The 18,776-nt window shown below is 34.6% G+C and overlaps 1 protein-coding gene across 7 annotated transcripts in view; it reads left to right on the top strand.

Moving 5' to 3' along the window:
• The window catches only part of LOC125666847 (formin-like protein), a 53,784-nt gene extending 35,406 nt beyond the window's left edge, over positions 1 to 18,378 (top strand). For 6 of the 7 annotated variants that reach the window (XM_056152039.1, XM_056152037.1, XM_056152038.1 and 3 more), the window contains 15 exons: positions 96 to 542; positions 1,781 to 1,838; positions 2,395 to 2,464; positions 2,844 to 2,921; positions 4,272 to 4,358; positions 4,895 to 4,963; positions 5,135 to 5,215; positions 5,462 to 5,591; positions 6,016 to 6,191; positions 7,323 to 7,424; positions 7,673 to 7,783; positions 8,652 to 8,672; positions 9,372 to 9,392; positions 13,474 to 13,579; positions 15,158 to 18,378. In XM_056152039.1, the coding sequence (XP_056008014.1) occupies positions 96 to 542; positions 1,781 to 1,838; positions 2,395 to 2,464; positions 2,844 to 2,921; positions 4,272 to 4,358; positions 4,895 to 4,963; positions 5,135 to 5,215; positions 5,462 to 5,591; positions 6,016 to 6,191; positions 7,323 to 7,424; positions 7,673 to 7,783; positions 8,652 to 8,672; positions 9,372 to 9,392; positions 13,474 to 13,579; positions 15,158 to 15,270 (1,670 nt within the window). In that variant the 3' untranslated portion in view covers positions 15,271 to 18,378. The remainder of the gene's footprint in view (positions 1 to 95; positions 543 to 1,780; positions 1,839 to 2,394; positions 2,465 to 2,843; positions 2,922 to 4,271; positions 4,359 to 4,894; positions 4,964 to 5,134; positions 5,216 to 5,461; positions 5,592 to 6,015; positions 6,192 to 7,322; positions 7,425 to 7,672; positions 7,784 to 8,651; positions 8,673 to 9,371; positions 9,393 to 13,473; positions 13,580 to 15,157) is intronic. The other variant, XM_056152040.1, reaches the window with a different exon arrangement.
• The last annotated feature ends 398 nt before the right edge of the window (positions 18,379 to 18,776 follow it).

Here is an 18,776-nt window from a genome sequence, read left to right as displayed (position 1 = left end):
AGTGTCACAAGGGTACTTTTTTTTGGTGACACATGTACTTGTCATCAATAATATCTAGTTGATTTTATCAGACTGAATGATTTATAATATTTTAGGTAACGCTTCCACAGCTATGGATGATCCTCCTCCTCCGCCCCCACCCATGCCTCCTCCCCCACCTCCTGTAGCTGCTCCGCCCCCACCCCCTCCTCCTCCAGCACCCCCAGGCGCTGGGATGCCACCACCCCCACCCCCTCCTCCCGGGGCACCCACTCCTCCAGCTGGACCAGGTGCTATGACAATTAAACGGAAAGTACAGACCAAATACAGACTCCCCATGTTAAATTGGACTCCACTGAAACCTCAGCAAGTGAAAGGAACTGTGTTTTCTGACTTGGACGATGATAAACTTCTAAATGTGATAGACTTTTTGGAGTTTGAGGAGGTATTTAAGCTAGGAGGTGGACTGATCGGGGCTGAAGAGATGAAGGGTGACAGTACCTTGAGGAAAAAGAAAGCAGAAAGTGTCAGTCTCATGGAACCCAACAGGCTCAGGAATGTGGGTGAGTACAACTTACAATAGGTTTAACTATTCAATGTACAACTTAACTAGACATGTATCAGGAATGTTGGTTAGTTTAGTGTACAACTTGACTAAACATGTATCAGGAATGTTGGTTAGTTCAACGTACAACTTAACTCGACATGTATGAGGAATGAGGGTTAGTTCAACTTGCAACTTAACTCGACATGTATCAGGAATGTTGGTTAGTTCAACTTACAACTTAACTCAACATGTATGAGGAATGAGGGTTAGCTCAACGTACAACTTAACCAGACATGTATCAGGGATGTTGGTTAGTTTAATGTACAACTTAACTAGAAATGTATCAGGAATGAGGGCGAGTTAAACTTTCAATAGTGTTAACTGTACATGTATCGTGGAAGAGAATGAAATTAAGATGCGGACATAATTTGAATCTGATGTTAGCTCTGCATAGAATGTAGACAAGATCAGATTTGATCTCAGTCTCACTTACTATTTGTACCCTTTACTAAAGTGATTGCTTGGATTAGAAGTGAGCTGGTCTACATTTTCTGTCCCTAGGGCCTGTTTTTGATGCCTTTTAAATTTGGAGAACCCACAAAACACTGTGATGTGTTTCTCACTTTGAATTTCGCTGGCAGTAAAGGACTGATGAGATTATTAATGCTTTGTTAGACATTAAGACTTTGAATCATACTCATCTGATGTATATTTAATTAACCTGACTTGATTGATTGATTGATGTACAGTAGATTTGATTAACCTGACCTGCTGATTGGTTACATGACATATTTATCATGCTGTTATGTTATTATTTAATTATCTGATATGTCAAAGATTGAGAAGGTTGAATCTACTTTGAAAGTTTTACAGATTTTGTGAGAAGAGAATTCGAGTACATTTATGGCCCATGTTATTTGTAATAATGTGATATAGGGGGCAATAACTTCTACTGTAGTTTTAATTGTGCTATAGTTTTTTTTAGTAATAAAGGTTGAAAAAATACCTGCCCATGCACATTGCATATGATATGTCTGATGCAACAATTTTCATTGGAGTTCGAACACTTATGGGCACAGGGTCAAAGCTAAATGCAGTAATGAAATATTTTTTTTAATGTCTTTGTATTTAGGATTGAAATGGTCTCTCATGGAAAGATTTGGAAAAGTCACAATATCTCAGAGAGATTTGTTTAGAATTCAAATATCTGTGCCTTCCTGAGTTTAATCTTTGTTTTCTTCTTTTGTTTGATAGCAATCACCAGGAGGAAAATGGAACTTACAAACGATGAAGTTTGCAAAGCCATCAACTAGTAAGTTATTCAAAGGCCTTCAATATTGCTGTTCAACTTTACCAATAGAAGAATTTGCAGTCCTCATGTTTTTGTGCCAGTCCTTGTGTTTATATTTGGGGAACGTCCATCCATCCGTCAGTCCTTCCGTCCGAGCTCCTATCTCCTAAACCTTTCATCAGAAGTTGATGATAATTGATCACAAATATTTCTTTGGACAGGGACTTTTATACCAAGGTCATTTTGTAAAGGTCAAGGTCACTCAACATATACCTTGTATATGAAAAAAAACCCACCTTGATTTCAACAATATTTGAAGTTATATATCTATTGGACCAAATTCTCTCTAGGTTATTTTGTAAAGGTCAAGGTCACTCAACATATACCTTTCGTTTGAAAAAAAAAACCCTTCATTTTAACAATATTTCAAGTTTAGTTATTGATCATTGTATGAGTCATTCGTCATATGAAGTAGTTCATTGGTTAGATGCAGTTCGGGGAGCATCCGTCAGTTTTACTAATATTCTTGTTTTAACTTTTGAAATCTTACATGTATTTCTACTACATTTTTTTTCAGCATTGACCTCAAGACCCTGTCTTTAGATATGGCAGACATTCTCCTAACAATTCTTCCTAATGATGCTGAGGTATTTGAGATTTTGGAAAATTGTTGAAGTCAATAAAAAAGAAATTGCAATTTTTTATGCACTATATGAAAAGAAACTTTGTGGAAACTGGACATTAAATTATTATTATCAAACCATAATCTCATCAACTATGAAATGATGTCCACGAAACCGTATTATAATCATGCCATAATATCATCTACTACGAAATTATGTTCACACAAACGTGATTATTATAATCAAACCATAAACTTTTGACCCAAGGAAAATGAATTTTGTATTCTACAACTTTTACTTGTTGAATTCAAAGATTTTTATTTTTCATTCACATTAACAAATTTTGGGAGAAGTCATACTAAATATAGTTGTTGAAAACTTCAGCCAACATTCATTATTGCAGGTGAAGGCCTACAAGCAATATGAAAAGGAAAGGCGACCATTGGACAGGCTGTCAGATGAGGATAGATTCATGTTACAGGTATGCAGTACAGCAGCTTGCAAAGGGTTGAAGGGAGTCTAGTTTTGTACAGGGGCTAAGTTGCATGTAGTCATACAACCTAAAAAAGAAAAGAAATCTGATTATTTTCCAAAAATAAAAAGTTTTCTTGGATTAAGTGACTCCTTACTTAAATCATCAAATCTATATTTAACAATATGTAGACGAGTACAGTAAAACATGGTTATAGCGAACCTCCAGTACCAGCAAAAACAGTTTGTTATAACCATACTTCATTATACAGTTAAACACAGTTATAGTGAACCTCCAGGGCCAGTTCATTATAACCAAGTTTTATTATACAGTAAAACACAGTTATAGCAAACCTCCAGTGCCAGCAAAAAAACAGTTTGTTATAAGCAAACTTCATTATACAGTTAAACACACTTATAGCGAACCTTCAGTGCCAGCAAAAAACAGTTCGTTGTAACCAAACTTCATTATACAGTTAAACACAGTTACAGTGAACCTCCAGGGCCAGTTCATTATTACCAAACTTTATTATACAGTAAAACACAGTTATAGCAAACCTCCAGTGCCAGCAAAAAACAGTTTGTTATAAGCAAACTTCATTATACAGTTAAACACACTTATAGCGAACCTTCAGTGCCAGCAAAAAACAGTTCGTTGTAACCAAACTTCATTATACAGTAAAACACAGTTACAGTGAACCTCCAGGGCCAGTTCATTATTACCAAACTTTATTATACAGTAAAACACAGTTATAGCAAACCTCCAGTGCCAGCAAAAAACAGTTTGTTATAATGACTTCATTATACAGTAAAACATGGTTATAGCAAACCTCCAAGGCCAGTAAAAAAAACAGGTTGTTATAACCAAACTTCATTATACAGTAAAACACAGTTACAGCAAACCTCCGGGTCCAGCAAAAAACAGGTTGTTATAACTAAACTTTATTATACAGTAAAACACAGTTATAGCAAACCTCCAGTGCCAGCAAAAAAACAGTTTGTTATAATGACTTCATTATACAGTAAAACATGGTTATAGCAAACCTCCAAGGCCAGTAAAAAAAACAGGTTGTTATAACCAAACTTCATTATACAGTAAAACACAGTTACAGCAAACCTCCAGGTCCAGCAAAAAACAGGTTGTTATAACTAAACTTTATTATACAGTAAAACATGGTTATAGTGAACTTCTGGGGCCAGCCAAAAACAGTTCACTATAACCAAACTTCATTATACAGTAAAACAGGTTATGGTGAACCTTCAGGTCCTTTCATTGAATTAATACAATATTTTGATATCGACTCATCTCTTATTCAAATCACACAATTATTTATTGTTTCCTCTTTCTTGTATATTTCAGTTGTCAAAGATAGAGAGATTATCACAAAAGTTACACATCATGAGTTTCATTGGAAATTTCAATGAAAATGTTCATCATCTTGCACCGGTAGGTAAAAACAGGTTCACAGGTCAACCATGAACAGTAATAAAAATGTTCATCATCTTGCACCGGTAGGTAAAAACAGGTTCACAGGTCAACCATGAACAGTAATAAAAATGTTCATCATCTTGCACCGGTAGGTAAAAACAGGTTCACAGGTCAACCACGAACAGTATTTCTTGACAGCTGGGAATCATTGAAGAATTCTCAAAGTACACATTTAAAAATTGAAAGAACAAATAATCATCAAAGATGTGACTTTTACAGTATTAGAAATATCCAATGATGAAATTGTTTAGAGATTGATTTATTGTATGTTCAGCAGTGATTAGATAAGATTGCACTTAATTTATCTTTATGACACGTTGCTTACAATTTTTTTTAATGATTTTTGATATCTACATGTTTGCATCATTGGATACCCAATGGTTGATTACACTTCCTCATGGAGAGAGGAACAAAGCGTAATCGACCAGGGCTATCCAACGATGACGTGAAAGAAGACCTGCTGTTTCTGATAGTTTGTTTTATCTACTTTACAGCAAGTCAATGCAATCATTGCTGCTTCAATGTCGTTACGGAGTTCCACGAAAGTCAGGAAAATGTTAGAGGTAATTTTGTGAAGTGTACAAAAGTGTATCGATGAAATTACAAGTATCAATATCTAGAATAAAATTTTACAGTCTAAAAGGTACATGTTACAGATATTCTGCACCTGTATGTGAAAAACAAAAATCAGAACTAAAACTGATGAAATACATGGTTCTTTTTGTCTATTGCAGATCATTTTAGCAATAGGAAACTACATGAACAGTGCCAAAAGAGGGGCAGTGTATGGCTTTAAGCTCCAGAGTCTGGACATGGTAAGTGTATATTATATATATACATGTATATATAGGCCTTCAGTTATAGGAGACAACTCTTTTAAAGAGGAAATATTTGTATTCAGTCGTTCCATCCAAAAGTCATTTAAAGGCTCTCATATTTTCTGTAGTTGAATGCAGTTTATAATTTCAACAACAACAACAAAAATGGATGCACTGACTTTGTTTTCTGTGAATTTATTTCTTTTCACATTTTTAAAATTTTTTGTTTGGTTTTTGTTTTAGCTCGCGGACACTAAATCCAAAGATAAAAATGTCACATTAATGCACTTCGTAGTCCAAACAGTTCAAACCAAATTTCCAGAGATCTTAAATTTTGACTCCGAGCTGCGGTTTTTGGAAAAGGCTGCAGTAGGTAAGTTTAAACTGTGTGGTGTGTATGCTCTGTTCGCAGTCTCTCAGTATTTGGCTAATCGTGGCAGGAAGTATTAGTCTTCTATTACATTGAGTACATGTATTTACTGATGTAACTTTGATGAGTATTTTAGAAATAATCACTTGAGCAATACTTGGGTAATTGAAGTTTTGCTCTATCATCATTTGTTAACATTGGAACATTTTTTGACTCTTATAAGAAGTTACTGGGCCAATTCCTGTCGGGTTTAAAAACATATTTGTGGATGCCATTTCCATCACATTCAAAGTCACTTGTATGTGAAATATTCATTGAAATAAGTGGCTTTTTCAGACATTTTGTCAAATACATGTAGATTTTCTGTTGTAATGGATGTATTCATTCTAAAGGTTTGCTTGTTTCTAACTTGTGACAATGTTTTCAGTATCTATGGAAAACATCATAACTGATTACAAAGATTTGGAGAAGGGCATGCAGTTGACCCAGAAAGAATATGAGGCCCGGAAGCACAGCCGGGATGCCCCTCCAATCCTCAAGGACTTCCTATCAAGCTCAGAGGACAGGCTCAAAAAACTTCAGGCCGATATAAAAACAGCAGAGGCAAGTTCATTACTTTCTAGGCCAACAAAAATATTGAAGGGCGAGTCAATAAACTGTTATCTATTTTTAGCTTTTAAGGGGGGGGGGGGGCATATTTAAGATTTAGTGCAATAAACTGATGCAAAATTTGATGTAATCATGATTTAGCACTTTTTTGTAAGTAAGAGATTTTCAAATTTCAGTACAACTATGAATTAGTGCAAACATATGAGATTTTTACTGCATTTTGCTTGTTTGATTTACAAAATTAATTCACTGGTTGTGCAAGAATTTTAAGATTCTGTTTTACTACACTGTAGTATGATTGATGGATTGTGGTTTTGTTAACATTGTTTTCTACATTCTACAATGTGAAGAAATATACTATATCCGTGTTGTGTATTCACAATGTAAAAAAAATATACTATATCCGTGCTGTGTATAGTTTTGTTCAGTTCATTTTCTCTTGTCTGTTTAAGATTGAATTCCTAGGTAGGTTAAGGTATCAGAAATATGATACGAAAGTTTTTCACCTTTTAGATGTTATATTGGTTAATTAATTGTAATTCTCTGTACGGATAGTTCATTTCATACAACTTAATACAGAAGCCAGGTTTATCGCATCCTTTTCTTTTACACAAGTTACCTCCCTCTGTTCAGAAAAGTTTCATCAGAATTTGAATGGTGACCTGAAGTTTTTTTTTTTATAGATAAGAATAAGCAGTCATTTTATGCACTTTTTCCACCTACAGCTTACTCGCAGAACTTACCTTAGTTTTATTTCGTATGTCAAAAACATGTATATGTGTATCCTATAGGATTCAATGCTGATATCTAGTTTTCCTTTGAATTCATGGAAACATTTTTTTATGAATTTTATAGGGGGATTGGTGATTTCACAGTAAAGTAGTTGTTTTATAGTAAAGCAAGTAGATTAGCAGTCTCTAGAATTTGTAAATGAGCCAAAATCTGAAAAGCAATTGCAGATTGAATTCCTGATTCACGCTGATAAGAAAGTCTAGAGTTTTGATGTTGTGATTTTAGCCACCACATAATGTACTTGCATCACCAGCATTGTCATGAGAGAGAGAGATAATGCTTTTGTATTGGGATGTATATATATTCAGTGTCTTGCATTCTTTGTGTTTACAGGACGCCTACAAACGAGTTGTAGAATTCTTCGGAGAGAATCCACGTACATGTTCACCAACTAATTTCTTCTCACAAATTGTCAGATTTGTGGCAGGTTTCAAAGTAAGGGAAATTTTATAACAGATTCTACTAGGGGATTGTTAACACCTCAAAACTAGATATTCAATTCAATTGAAAAGAGTATGTGTAATTATTGTATGTGTTGTATGATGTACACTCAGTTCCACAAGAGTTTGTAACTAGTATTTATATAGGGCTAACTGAAATTATATTTTACTTTAAACTTTTGTGCACCTGGATCCTAATATGTTTAACACACATGCATTAAACATGTAATACTTTGAAATAAGGCTGGCGTTGTTGAGTTGGAAAAGAGGAAGAAGATGGAAGACGCCCTGTATGAAGAGGAACAATTAGAACAGATCAAGAATAAAAAGAAAGACTTCAAGAAGAATGCACAGGTGAGTAACAGCTAGCTGTAGAATTTACAAAATTTCCCCCCGAATTATTTAAAGGCAGCCAATTATCGTATTTGCTCAGATAACTTTTAATGATCGTTCATCACATGCTTAAGGCAGTGTCGTGCAGTTTATCGAATTTATTTTTTATTTCACAATAGCCATGTTTTAAGGTTTAAGTGACCCCATTTTTGTTAACATACTGCATGATTATACAACATTATGCAGATGACAATATGTGTTCGGGATTAGGGTCGAGTGCCTCTTTCAATGTACTGGATCAAGTTAGCCAGGCCCAAAATGTAAAGAATGGCTATCTACATTATAAAAGATAAAAATTTGGAAGAAAACATATTTGACTTTATTTTGTAAATCACTGAATATTCAGTCAGATTTGAAGCAACTTACAGAATATAGCATGTTTGGGAAACAAAACAAAAGTGGATATCAAGTTTTCGTCTTCGTTTGGCATAAAAAAGCCATGAAAGAATTTTTGAATAATGCGATCTGTAAAATCGTTGATTGTTTCGGAATATTGGGGTTAGGGTGGGTTGTAGTTGGGATGATACTTGTACTTGTAATGTCATCTGACTCTAGACCATGTTTAATATTCTTTGCTGTTATCCAGTATGGCAGTTTAATTTGTTGCATGATACACGATACTCAGATGACATGGAGCTTTTATGCTCATGAGCCTCTAGCTTTGAAATGTACGTTTTATTCTTTGCAACGGTTACACTATTCCTGTTATTTGAATAATTTACGCTATTGACTGTTTATAAAACCTTGATTACCAAGGGGAGCATAAGCAAAATATGGATATCTGTTTTCATAGGAAACATTATCATGTATGAAAAATAACAAATTTCAGAGAATTATTTTTGAAGAGAAGGTAAAGTATGCGAGGAAGGCTATGTTGTTTAGCATGACATGTAGTTACTGCTTAAATATACATTGTACATTTTACAGAAGAGAATATAATTTAGCTAACATCATCATAACTAGCCAAGGATTTACGATCCGCTCCGCTACTTTACAACCCTTGGCTGCGTTAGCACGATTTTTGTGTCAACAATTTCCTGCATACGATTGGATGCAGGCCAAGTCCCCTACATCTAATCAGATAGTGTGTTATGTTACACCACGAGCAAGACGATGGAATGTGTAAACAATTAGTCATTGTCTTCAAAACAATTTCATTCAATCAGATTTTCATAGTCTCCATACAACATGGTGATGTGTAGACTGTGCAATGAGGCTTTGTGAAAAAACGGTAATTGATTTTGAATGATTTGCATATAACATCGTGTAACTCACAGGGTGCAGCCATTTGAAAAACAAATTTTCATTGGTTGAACATGATGTAATCCAAACAGAGTTTGTTTTCTCCATCCACTAGAGGACACCACTCAAAGCTACAAAAATCTTGCTAACGCAGCCAAGGGTTGTAGAAAAGTGGAGCAGATCTTAAACCCTTGGCTAGTGACGATGAGCTAACATAGGAGCAGAATAAAAACAATATGAGTTTTATGTACGGAACACCAAAACTAATATGTTTATACTTACAATGAAGGAAATTCAAAATTTTCAGAAATATGTTTACGAAGAAAAGGTACAGTACTCTTGTGGTCTTGGTGTTGTGCATTAAGTCGTAACAGTTGGTTTTGATTTTTACCCTCTTCCTTTCAAACAATTCAGATTATTCACAAACCTTTTCTCTTTAGCTTTTAAATTTTTTTGAAGTATATCTGAAATGTAGAAGGGTGTACTTCACGGCCAGTTTATTGATAAAATTCTGAGAGTGTGATCTCTGACAATACCGTACGACTGGAGTTGTGTATTTTATGGACGGATTGGGAACATAACGTATGATTGGGGTTGTGTATTTTATGGACGGATTGGGAATATGCATGTAGTGTCTGCATTCAGTGTATGCCAGCTTTGTTCTGTGATGTCTGGGGATCAGTCAATACAATGGGAATAATGAAGGAACTTCTAACAGCTGCGGACTTGGTATGAAGAAAAAGTGTACCATTTGTTCATCAGTTGAACCAATTTCACTCCCTCCTGTGAAAATTGCCTAGAATCTTATTTTCTCTGTGCAATAGTTTGGTTTCATATTTAATAAGGTCCCATTAAAGACAGGGTGCAGTTTTCTGGTACAGTGGGTTTTAAAGCTTCAGCTGGTATTTTAGGTGCTATCGACTCTCATTTGCTTCTTTGTGGGAACTTCTTAGGCTAGTGCTTCATTTCTGTTTATGCTCAGCTCTTTCTCAGTTCTTAAAAGACTTGCATTTGAGTGTAGAGTTACTGTACATTGTAAGTCTTGGTGAGTTCATAGTTCATATAGTCAATTTTAGTTCGTATAGTTAATTTCAGCTAATGAAATGAAACAACTTCCAACAAAGGTTGGACAACAAGCAATCCAAGTAGATTTCTCCATTTCATTTTATCTTGTTTGAATAAGTCCAAGGACTGTAGGCCAGAATAAAAAGTGTTGTAGCTCTGAATCAGTGCACAGACTGCATGCCAGAGCAGAATGTTGTAGGCCTGATTTAAATTAGTTCAAGGGTTGCAGGCCCAAACAGAAGGTTGTAGGCAGTCAAGAGGCAACCCCCACCACTACTCCACCCACCCAATTTGCATTTTTAATGTTCATTTCCATTTGATTTTCATACACTTTATTATGCCCAAAATAGATTGAACTATGAAATGGTGAAAATAACAAACAGTGGTTCATCTCCTAAATTCCTATAAGGAATACAAAATGAAGAGTTGGGCAAACACGGACCTCTGGATATACCAGAGGTGGGATCAGGTACCTAGGAGGAGTAAGTATCCCCTGTTGACTGGTCACAATTGCCGTGTGAAATAAGTCTACAAGAAATAGTCCACAAGACAACCAGTCTGAGTTTACCAATGAGTCTAGTGGTAATTTCATTTTGACGGCTATATTTGAACATTTTGGATACTATTTGACTTACAATCATCAAACTTTGTCAGTAGATGGGTCTTGAATCTTCAGAGTGTGTTGACCAAAAAGTAGGTCACTGTGACCTACTTTTGGAATTTGACGTTTATATCTGAATATTTCAGATGCTATTTGACTTCAATTATCAAACTTTGTCAGTTGATGCATCTTGAGTCTTTGGAGTGTGTCGACCAAAAAGTAGGTCACTGTGGCCTTCTTTTGGAATTTGACGGCTATATTTGAATACTATTTGACTTGTCAGTTGATGCATCTTGAGTCTTCAGTGTGTCGACCAAAAGTAGGTCACCATGACCTACTTTTGGACAGTTACATTTAAATTTTCAGGTACTATTTGACTTAACATCCTCAAACTTTGTTAATTGATGAATCTTGGTTAGTGAGAATTTTTGCCTGTTCTACAATGTATCAGAAGAGCGATTCTAGGCCCATGGGCCTCTTGTTTAATATGAAACGGAAAAAAATATTAATGTGGTGTAGGGAGAAGAGGGGTGGGGGTGGGGGATAAATGCAGGTGGGGTTAAGCACAGCACAGTGAAAAGCATCGTCCAATACATTCACCAAATGGTCGGTTAGTTTGTCATATACATGTAAGGCAGGTTTGAATTGGTGGAAATTCCATTTTATCCATTATTGATACTAACATGAGATAATGCCTGTAAAGCACAAACCAGAGTGATTGTGGATGGTTTAAAGCTTGTATCTCTGGTAAAGTTCAAGCAGTGTGAGACTGAGTTTTGTTATTACCTAATGAAGCTTACATCTGGTACCTAACCAGCTGTCTTGTATATTGCACTATATCATCATTTCAAGATCGATTTTCAGATTTATGATTTTGTCTAGTTTTGATGTGTTATTTTGGCTTTATATGTATATCCTAGCTTAAGTTTTCTGATAATATGTCACTGATAAGAATTTGATAGCTTTGTCACAACAGCTATTTGCAGTATTGTGTTTTAGGTTTGGCACTACTAATTGTATAAATTCATGTACGTGATGATGTGTGATTATGTCACCATACTCCATCTCAAGTGTCTGTCTAAACAGAATCACATTTCAAGGCAGCTCACTACACTTTGAAAAAGTCTATTATTAAGTCAGCACGAAATGATTTGATTATGAAAGATATGATTATATGTAATAAGTGCATGTGTCAAAAATGCAGAAAATACACAGTTTTGGACAAAAAACATTTATTTCAATGAATATGAACAAAAGACTCTGGCAGATTTGAACTCAGGATCTGAGGGTCACTAACCCAGTACTTTATCCACTGAGCTATGTATGATGTTGGAGGCAAACAAGTGAATACAAAATATTTCACTAAACATTTAATTCGCCACATCTTGTGATGTAGTGTCATAAAAAGTATAGATCTTGGTGTAATGAGCTACCTTTACAATCAAGCACCTGCTGGCAGCACAATGTGTTTCACAATGTGTTTACCTTTAACGGTATAGTGTTTAAGAAATAAATGTCAATGTTGTTTGTATTTGGGGGGCCAAAAAATGGAAGCATGGGATAATTTGTATGTGGTATGATAGGCAAATTTGAATGGTCAGAGCTCTCATCAAGAAAATTTCATTTACAATGAAACAGTTTTCTGTTTATTTACTGATAAAACAATGATTTATGTAAATATTGCATATAGCTCTGTATAGGCATCTGTTTTTTTAGTAAAGGCATTTTGATGAAATTGTACTTGCAAAATTTTGACACCAGGTACACTGTATCGCATATTCATTACTGTACTGAGAGTTCTCCAGATGACAACATTGTTTAGTTCATGAAATATGATAGTTGGAGTATGGACATTAAGTTGCAAACGTTAGGGTTATCTTCAATGTATCTCAGAGGAAATGTCCATGTTTCTGTGTGGTTTGATCATTTTGTTTTATAAATGATTACATTGTACACCTCCTTGTTACATCAGATTCCTCTGGTAAGTAATATGTGTATCCAGAAGATAATTTCCTCTGTAGAATTCCCAATAGGTATTTCTAGTTGTAACCAGGTGATATAAGACCTGTGTGTATAGTGTAGGGAGGGACAGGGTAAAAGGGAGGGGTGAAGAGAGCTGGGGAAGGAGAGAAGTGTTAGGATGTGGGGGATAGAGAGAAAGGAAGGAGAGAGGTGTTAGGATGTGGGGGATGGAGAGAAAGGAAGGAGAGAGGTGTTAGGATGTGGGGGAAGGAGAGAAAGGAAGGAGAGATAAAACACACCTCTTTTAATATGGATCCCTAGAGTTGAAGGAAGGTTTCATTTTAGGAAAATGTGTACTGTGAGTTAGAGAATGTATTGGGTATGAATTATGTGTATATATATATAAGGGGCTCAAGTTCCCACTTGGTGGAGTGTTGTAGGGTTCATTTTGTATACAATATGTCACAAATGTATAATCCTGTTTATTCTTGAACTATATGTAATTTTCCAGAATGTAAAAAAACCCTAAATGTATGTAGGCTGTGGGTTAATCTGTAGGGGCTTAGGTGTCTGGAGAATGTCTTTGGTAAAGAGGACTCAATCAACAATTATCAAAATCATTTTTTTTTTAAAATTGAAATTTCATGTTTAGTGTGTTCATTGTTCATTTTAAATATTTGACTTTGTAATACTTTTGATTTAGCAATGTACAGTGTGTGTTTGTTGACCCATTTGTTTCGTGACCTAATTGTACTGATTTGACCTCTGTGACTTCTTTCAGGAGGCTGTGGTCACAGAATTGAAGAGTAGAAACAGACAGATAAAGGAGAAGAAACTGCTGGGGAAGGATGAAGTCTATCATGGGGCTCTGGAGGACATCTTGCTGGGTAAGGAACAAAGGGGGGCTAGTGCTAGACTAGTCTATTGGTTACACTTTACAACCAGTACATCAAAGGATGTTCAACACTTGGAATGTACTTATTTATATTAGTACTATATGATTTCTTTTAGAACATAATGTTGAAAGATGTCAGCTTACAACTGTTAGTACATTTTGTACATACATGTCGCAGAGTGTTGGTGTAGATTAGGCTATAGAATGGAGTTTGATAAAGAGGTTGCTTATGACATGATGCCATAATAATAATGATTGGTTTTATATAGCGCATTCTCCAGCGTATGCTGCTCAAAGCGCTTTACAATAATCAATGTACATTATTACCCCGGCAGACCTTATATCAATCTAGAACTTTCTCAACCTCCTAGGAAGCATACAGTGCAAGCTGCCGTTACAAGCGCTAAAGCACTAACATTCTAACAATATCTTTCACTGTCTATAGCCAGGTACCCCTTTTACACTTGGGTGGAGTGAGGAAATTCATGTAAAGTGCCTTTCCCCAAGGACACAACGTCAGCCATGCCGCGGCCAGGACTCGAACCCACGACCTTTCGGTCGAGAGTCTGACTGCCTTACCACTAGGCCACCGACGCCATGACTCTTACACAAAGTCATTTAGAACAATATCAAGGTCTTTGTTAGAATAGGTACAATTCTTTTCCGGGCGACATTTTGAGAGCTGAAAATCTGTAAACATGTACACTAGACAGGGGTTGTCTGTGACTACTTGTGGTGTATCACGATTCAATCCCAAGGTCATCTTGACAATTTCAAGGTCACTTGGAAATTACATTCTTCCTAAAGATGTAACTTTGTAGTGTTGAAATAACTGATGCTACTGTATAGCAAGTTTTTTCTGTGGATGTAAAATTTGGTGATTTGCTAGCTCATACATATACATATAGGAATACAAATAATCTTAGTAGAATATATTTTGGTGGACATAGAGTTCCAAAACATAAACATTGATAGACAGTGTAGTGTTATTAACTTGTCAGGAAAACTGCTCGAGTCTGTCGTCAGAAACAACTGACAAAAATAAACCTAGTTTACATACCTCCCAAGCAGAAGAGTGCTACATAAAACAACTGCTATACAGAGATTATCTTTCTTGTGGGTGCAAATTTAGCTATTAAAAATTTGGTTGCATACCACCAAACCACTAAAATTAGCCAAAATTATAACCCTGCAGAAAAACCCACTATTGGTATACAGCTGATGATAACATGAACATCTTATAAATAGTAATGTCAGGAAAATTCTTTCTGAATATTTGAATTTTTGTTTGACCCTTTACTTGTTGTACATGGAGTTGAGTAGCACAAATTTAGGACATGTATGTACAGTGTATATATGAAATATGCAGTATTTTAGATATCCTTTTCTGGGGTACTTAGTCACAACTTTAGTTTTTGATGGCTGAATATAACCATTGAATGTATGTCATTGTGGCAGGAAAAAAATCATAACAATGTTGTATATTTAATGTACATATATTGAAAATCTAATATGATCTATTGGAAATCTATTGTAGATCTATTGTACATTTTTTGGAAATCTATTGTAGATCTGAAGAATGAGCCGTACAGAAGAGCTGATGCAGTGAGGCGAAGTCAACGGCGTCGTAATGAGAATATGGTGCAGGCACCAAATTATGACGGTTATGATGATAATTACTGATATTGACTTTAACGTAGTCACAAGAACAGGCATGTCCTTGCTGCTGAGATCGACAGTTCCAGGGTACATCAGCGTCAAGGAAAGTCAATTTACAAAAATGTCGATTTACAAAATCGCCAATTTGTACAGGGTTCAAATGTTGGACTAATCTCCCTTGAAATAGGGACAAAATGCATCAAACAGGCTTTGTTCCTTCACAATGTATTATACAACATAAAAACACACAGGGTTAATCCTGCAGTTACAGATGTGCATTGTGTGAAAGAGAAGTTTGTATAAGACATCTATGTAGATTAAATTTCATTTTGATAAGGGAACAAAATAAGTGTATGTAAAAATACTTATGAACAGGAAAGTATGTGTACTGTATAAAACTGGTGACTTTTGTGCAATATGTGAACATTTCATTTACTTCCTTTTTGTAAGCGAAAGTTATTTTCATAATCTAGAAGGAAGTATGTGCAGGAAAAATTCCAGAGATATTATGCTAAAACAAGCTGATATATAGAACACACATACAGATATATACACACATATTTAGGTTTAGATCAAGTGAAAGTTCATTATAATGATGAAAAAAATTCTTGCCAGGAAATACATCTATTTAAATGAAAGTGCATCTAAACTGTCATCAGATTTTTGAAAATAAAATAAATTTATGCCTATACTTTATGCATTAATGAAGTTCTGGAGTGAAAAAGTGTAAATTATTCGAATGATGACAGAAAAATTCAAAGAAATTAAAAAATCTGCATAACTTGTTGCTAGCTGAATATACAACTTCAAAAATTTCACTCTCCACAAAATGATTGTTATGATGTGAAAGCCTTCCGTTTGTATCTATATAGTGCAATTGTGTGGATTCCAAATTAGAAAGAGGAATCATCGAGTATATATGTGATATATTTGATTCCAGTCATAGATGGTTAACATTTGATCAACTTCCATGCTACAGTCAACATAAAGAAGATAATTTGTATATTAGACCCGCGACTGTTGTTCAGTGTTATTTTGTCAGATTATAAGTATGTAGGATTAGTGTGACACACATTTTAGCCATGTTGTATTTGATACGTGTTATTCATTCCAGTCAATATCAGTCAGTGTACAGTCATTTAGTCAACATCACAATTAACGCCCTGTTTGCTATGTGTTGTTTTTGTACCAGAAGCTTGTGTTTTTTATTATTTAGATTTTTTTTTTTTTTTTTTTTTTTTTTTTATAAAATTTTTGGTTATAGATTTTGTTTATTATTGTAAGTTGCACTTTGCTAAAGATTTAGATGCACTCGTCAGTTTTTTATTTATCTACTGTGAATCTTAAACTGCAAGTGAGGATTTCTCTGTAATGTAAAATATAATGTTAGATGACAGATTAGCTTGACATAGGTGCTTTAAATTTGGGGAAGATTGAGAAAATACTGCTTACACAGATGAAAAAATTTTTTACAAAAAGAAGACTGCACAACTTGCAAAAGGGAGATTTCATTCTAAATAAGTACAGGGGACTTTTAAAACATGGAATAGAAAGGAAAATTTAATTATCGATGTCCAGCAAATGGGAGATTTCATTTTAAATAAGTACAGGGGACTTTTAAAACATGAAATAGAAAGGAAAATTTAATTATCGATGTCCAGGAAATGGGAGATTTCATTTTAAATAAGTACAGGGGATTTTTAAGACATGGAATAGAGAGTTAAAATTTAAATTCTCGATTTTCATGGATGGATGTGAAATAAGATTTCTACCATGGCCAACATAGTAACTATATCAACACCCATGATACAATATACAATATACTAGAAAAATAAATTTGTTATGCGTGTTGTAGTAACCAATGAAATGTTGGGCGTACATGTAAATTAAAAGCTTTGCTTATTCAGTCTTCCTGCCGAGGCAGTATTTGATATTGTGCAACCTATAAATTCCTGATATCCATTTAAAAGATAATATTGACTTTCGTACCTTTAAGACTTCAATGAAAACTTCTGTACTGGGTGATTTCATAAGTAGTTTATAATTGAGATTTTACTTGTACTTATATACACAGCCAAGAACACCAGTATTTTCTTTTACTGAGGTATTTGTGCATGGTATTTTCACATAAGATTCAGTGGGGTTTTTCTCTTTGTAAAGAATACTGTTATTCTCTAAATATAAACCTAGTAGACTTTTGTTTTGGGATGAAATTTTTTTTATAACTCTTTGAACTCGTAAAGCAAAAAATACATGGGACTTGAAACAAAGATCTTGCACAAAAAATGTCTAAAAAGTATACTTGAAAGTCATCTTAAAATTTAAGGAATTTTTAACATTTTCTAAATGGAAAAGGGGTGTTTTTGAACATTTTATTTTATAAATGTAATCAATATACTAGGAAGGCTTATGTTTTTCACATTGTTTAAACATGAATATTGAGTTGATGTTATATTGATGTGTCTTTGCTAACTTTTTGCTCTTTGTGAGAGTTAGAACAGGTTATTCTGAATTACCCTGTATAACGTATGCTAGTGAAAATTATGTAAATTTGTCAGTTTGCCATAGAAACCATGACTCAATTGTATGTGTGACTTTATTCTGGATGTTGCTCTAACATAAGATATGTACGAAACTTTCAGTACTGTATCAAAAGTGTCCAGAGATATTACAGTAATTTCACCCCTTGTTCGGAATTATATATCAAAAAGCCAAAATCTGTATCTTGTTTTTCACCACTAATCTGTTCAATAAACTAATGTGCCAAAGTACTATCTGTTACTGCCTGTACAAATTAATTGTGTGTATTTTCTCAGTTGTATGGTATTCAAATGAACTTTTTATTGTAAAGTGTAAGTGATTTTTAATGGCAGAAAATGCTTTTCTGAACTTTTATTTATTTATTTTTTACTTTAAGGAGGAAATTTCATTTTGAGTTGAATTGTATTTTAGCTTTTTGATATCTCTCAAACATGCTGTTGGAATTAAGAAAACATTTGATGTGTTCAGTGGGCGTGTTCATTTGATGTGAATGTATGATTTGTGCTTTCATGGGTGTACAAGATTTCTTGTGTAATGCAAGCTTAAAATGAACAATTATGAATATTTTATTTAATAAATAAGTGAAATAGAGCAGTCATTGTTTCATTATTTGAAGGTATCGGACAGGCCATATACATGTGTATATATATATATATATATATATATATATATATATATATGTGTATTTTTATCTATATCATTATAACATAACTATCTTTCATTCATCATGTTATACAAACACATTTTTACGCGCCTGTCATTACCGGTAGACGGGACGTATTAAGTTATGGCACTGTCCGTGCGTCTGTCTGGCTGACTGTCCTCCCATCTGAGGTCGTGTTTTCCGGACTTTTTTCCGTAACATATGCATGTACAACTTTGAAATTTGGTCACAATTTCTCCTAGCTGCAGAACTGTAGCTCTCTGAAAAAATGTTCCATCACAATATTTTTTCAGAGAGCTACAGTTCTGCAGCTAAATTTCTACCT

Source organism: Ostrea edulis, chromosome 10, assembly GCF_947568905.1.
Source record: "Ostrea edulis chromosome 10, xbOstEdul1.1, whole genome shotgun sequence".
Taxonomy (NCBI): Eukaryota; Metazoa; Mollusca; class Bivalvia; order Ostreida; family Ostreidae; genus Ostrea; species Ostrea edulis.
This window is presented reverse-complemented; position numbering and strand designations above follow the sequence as displayed.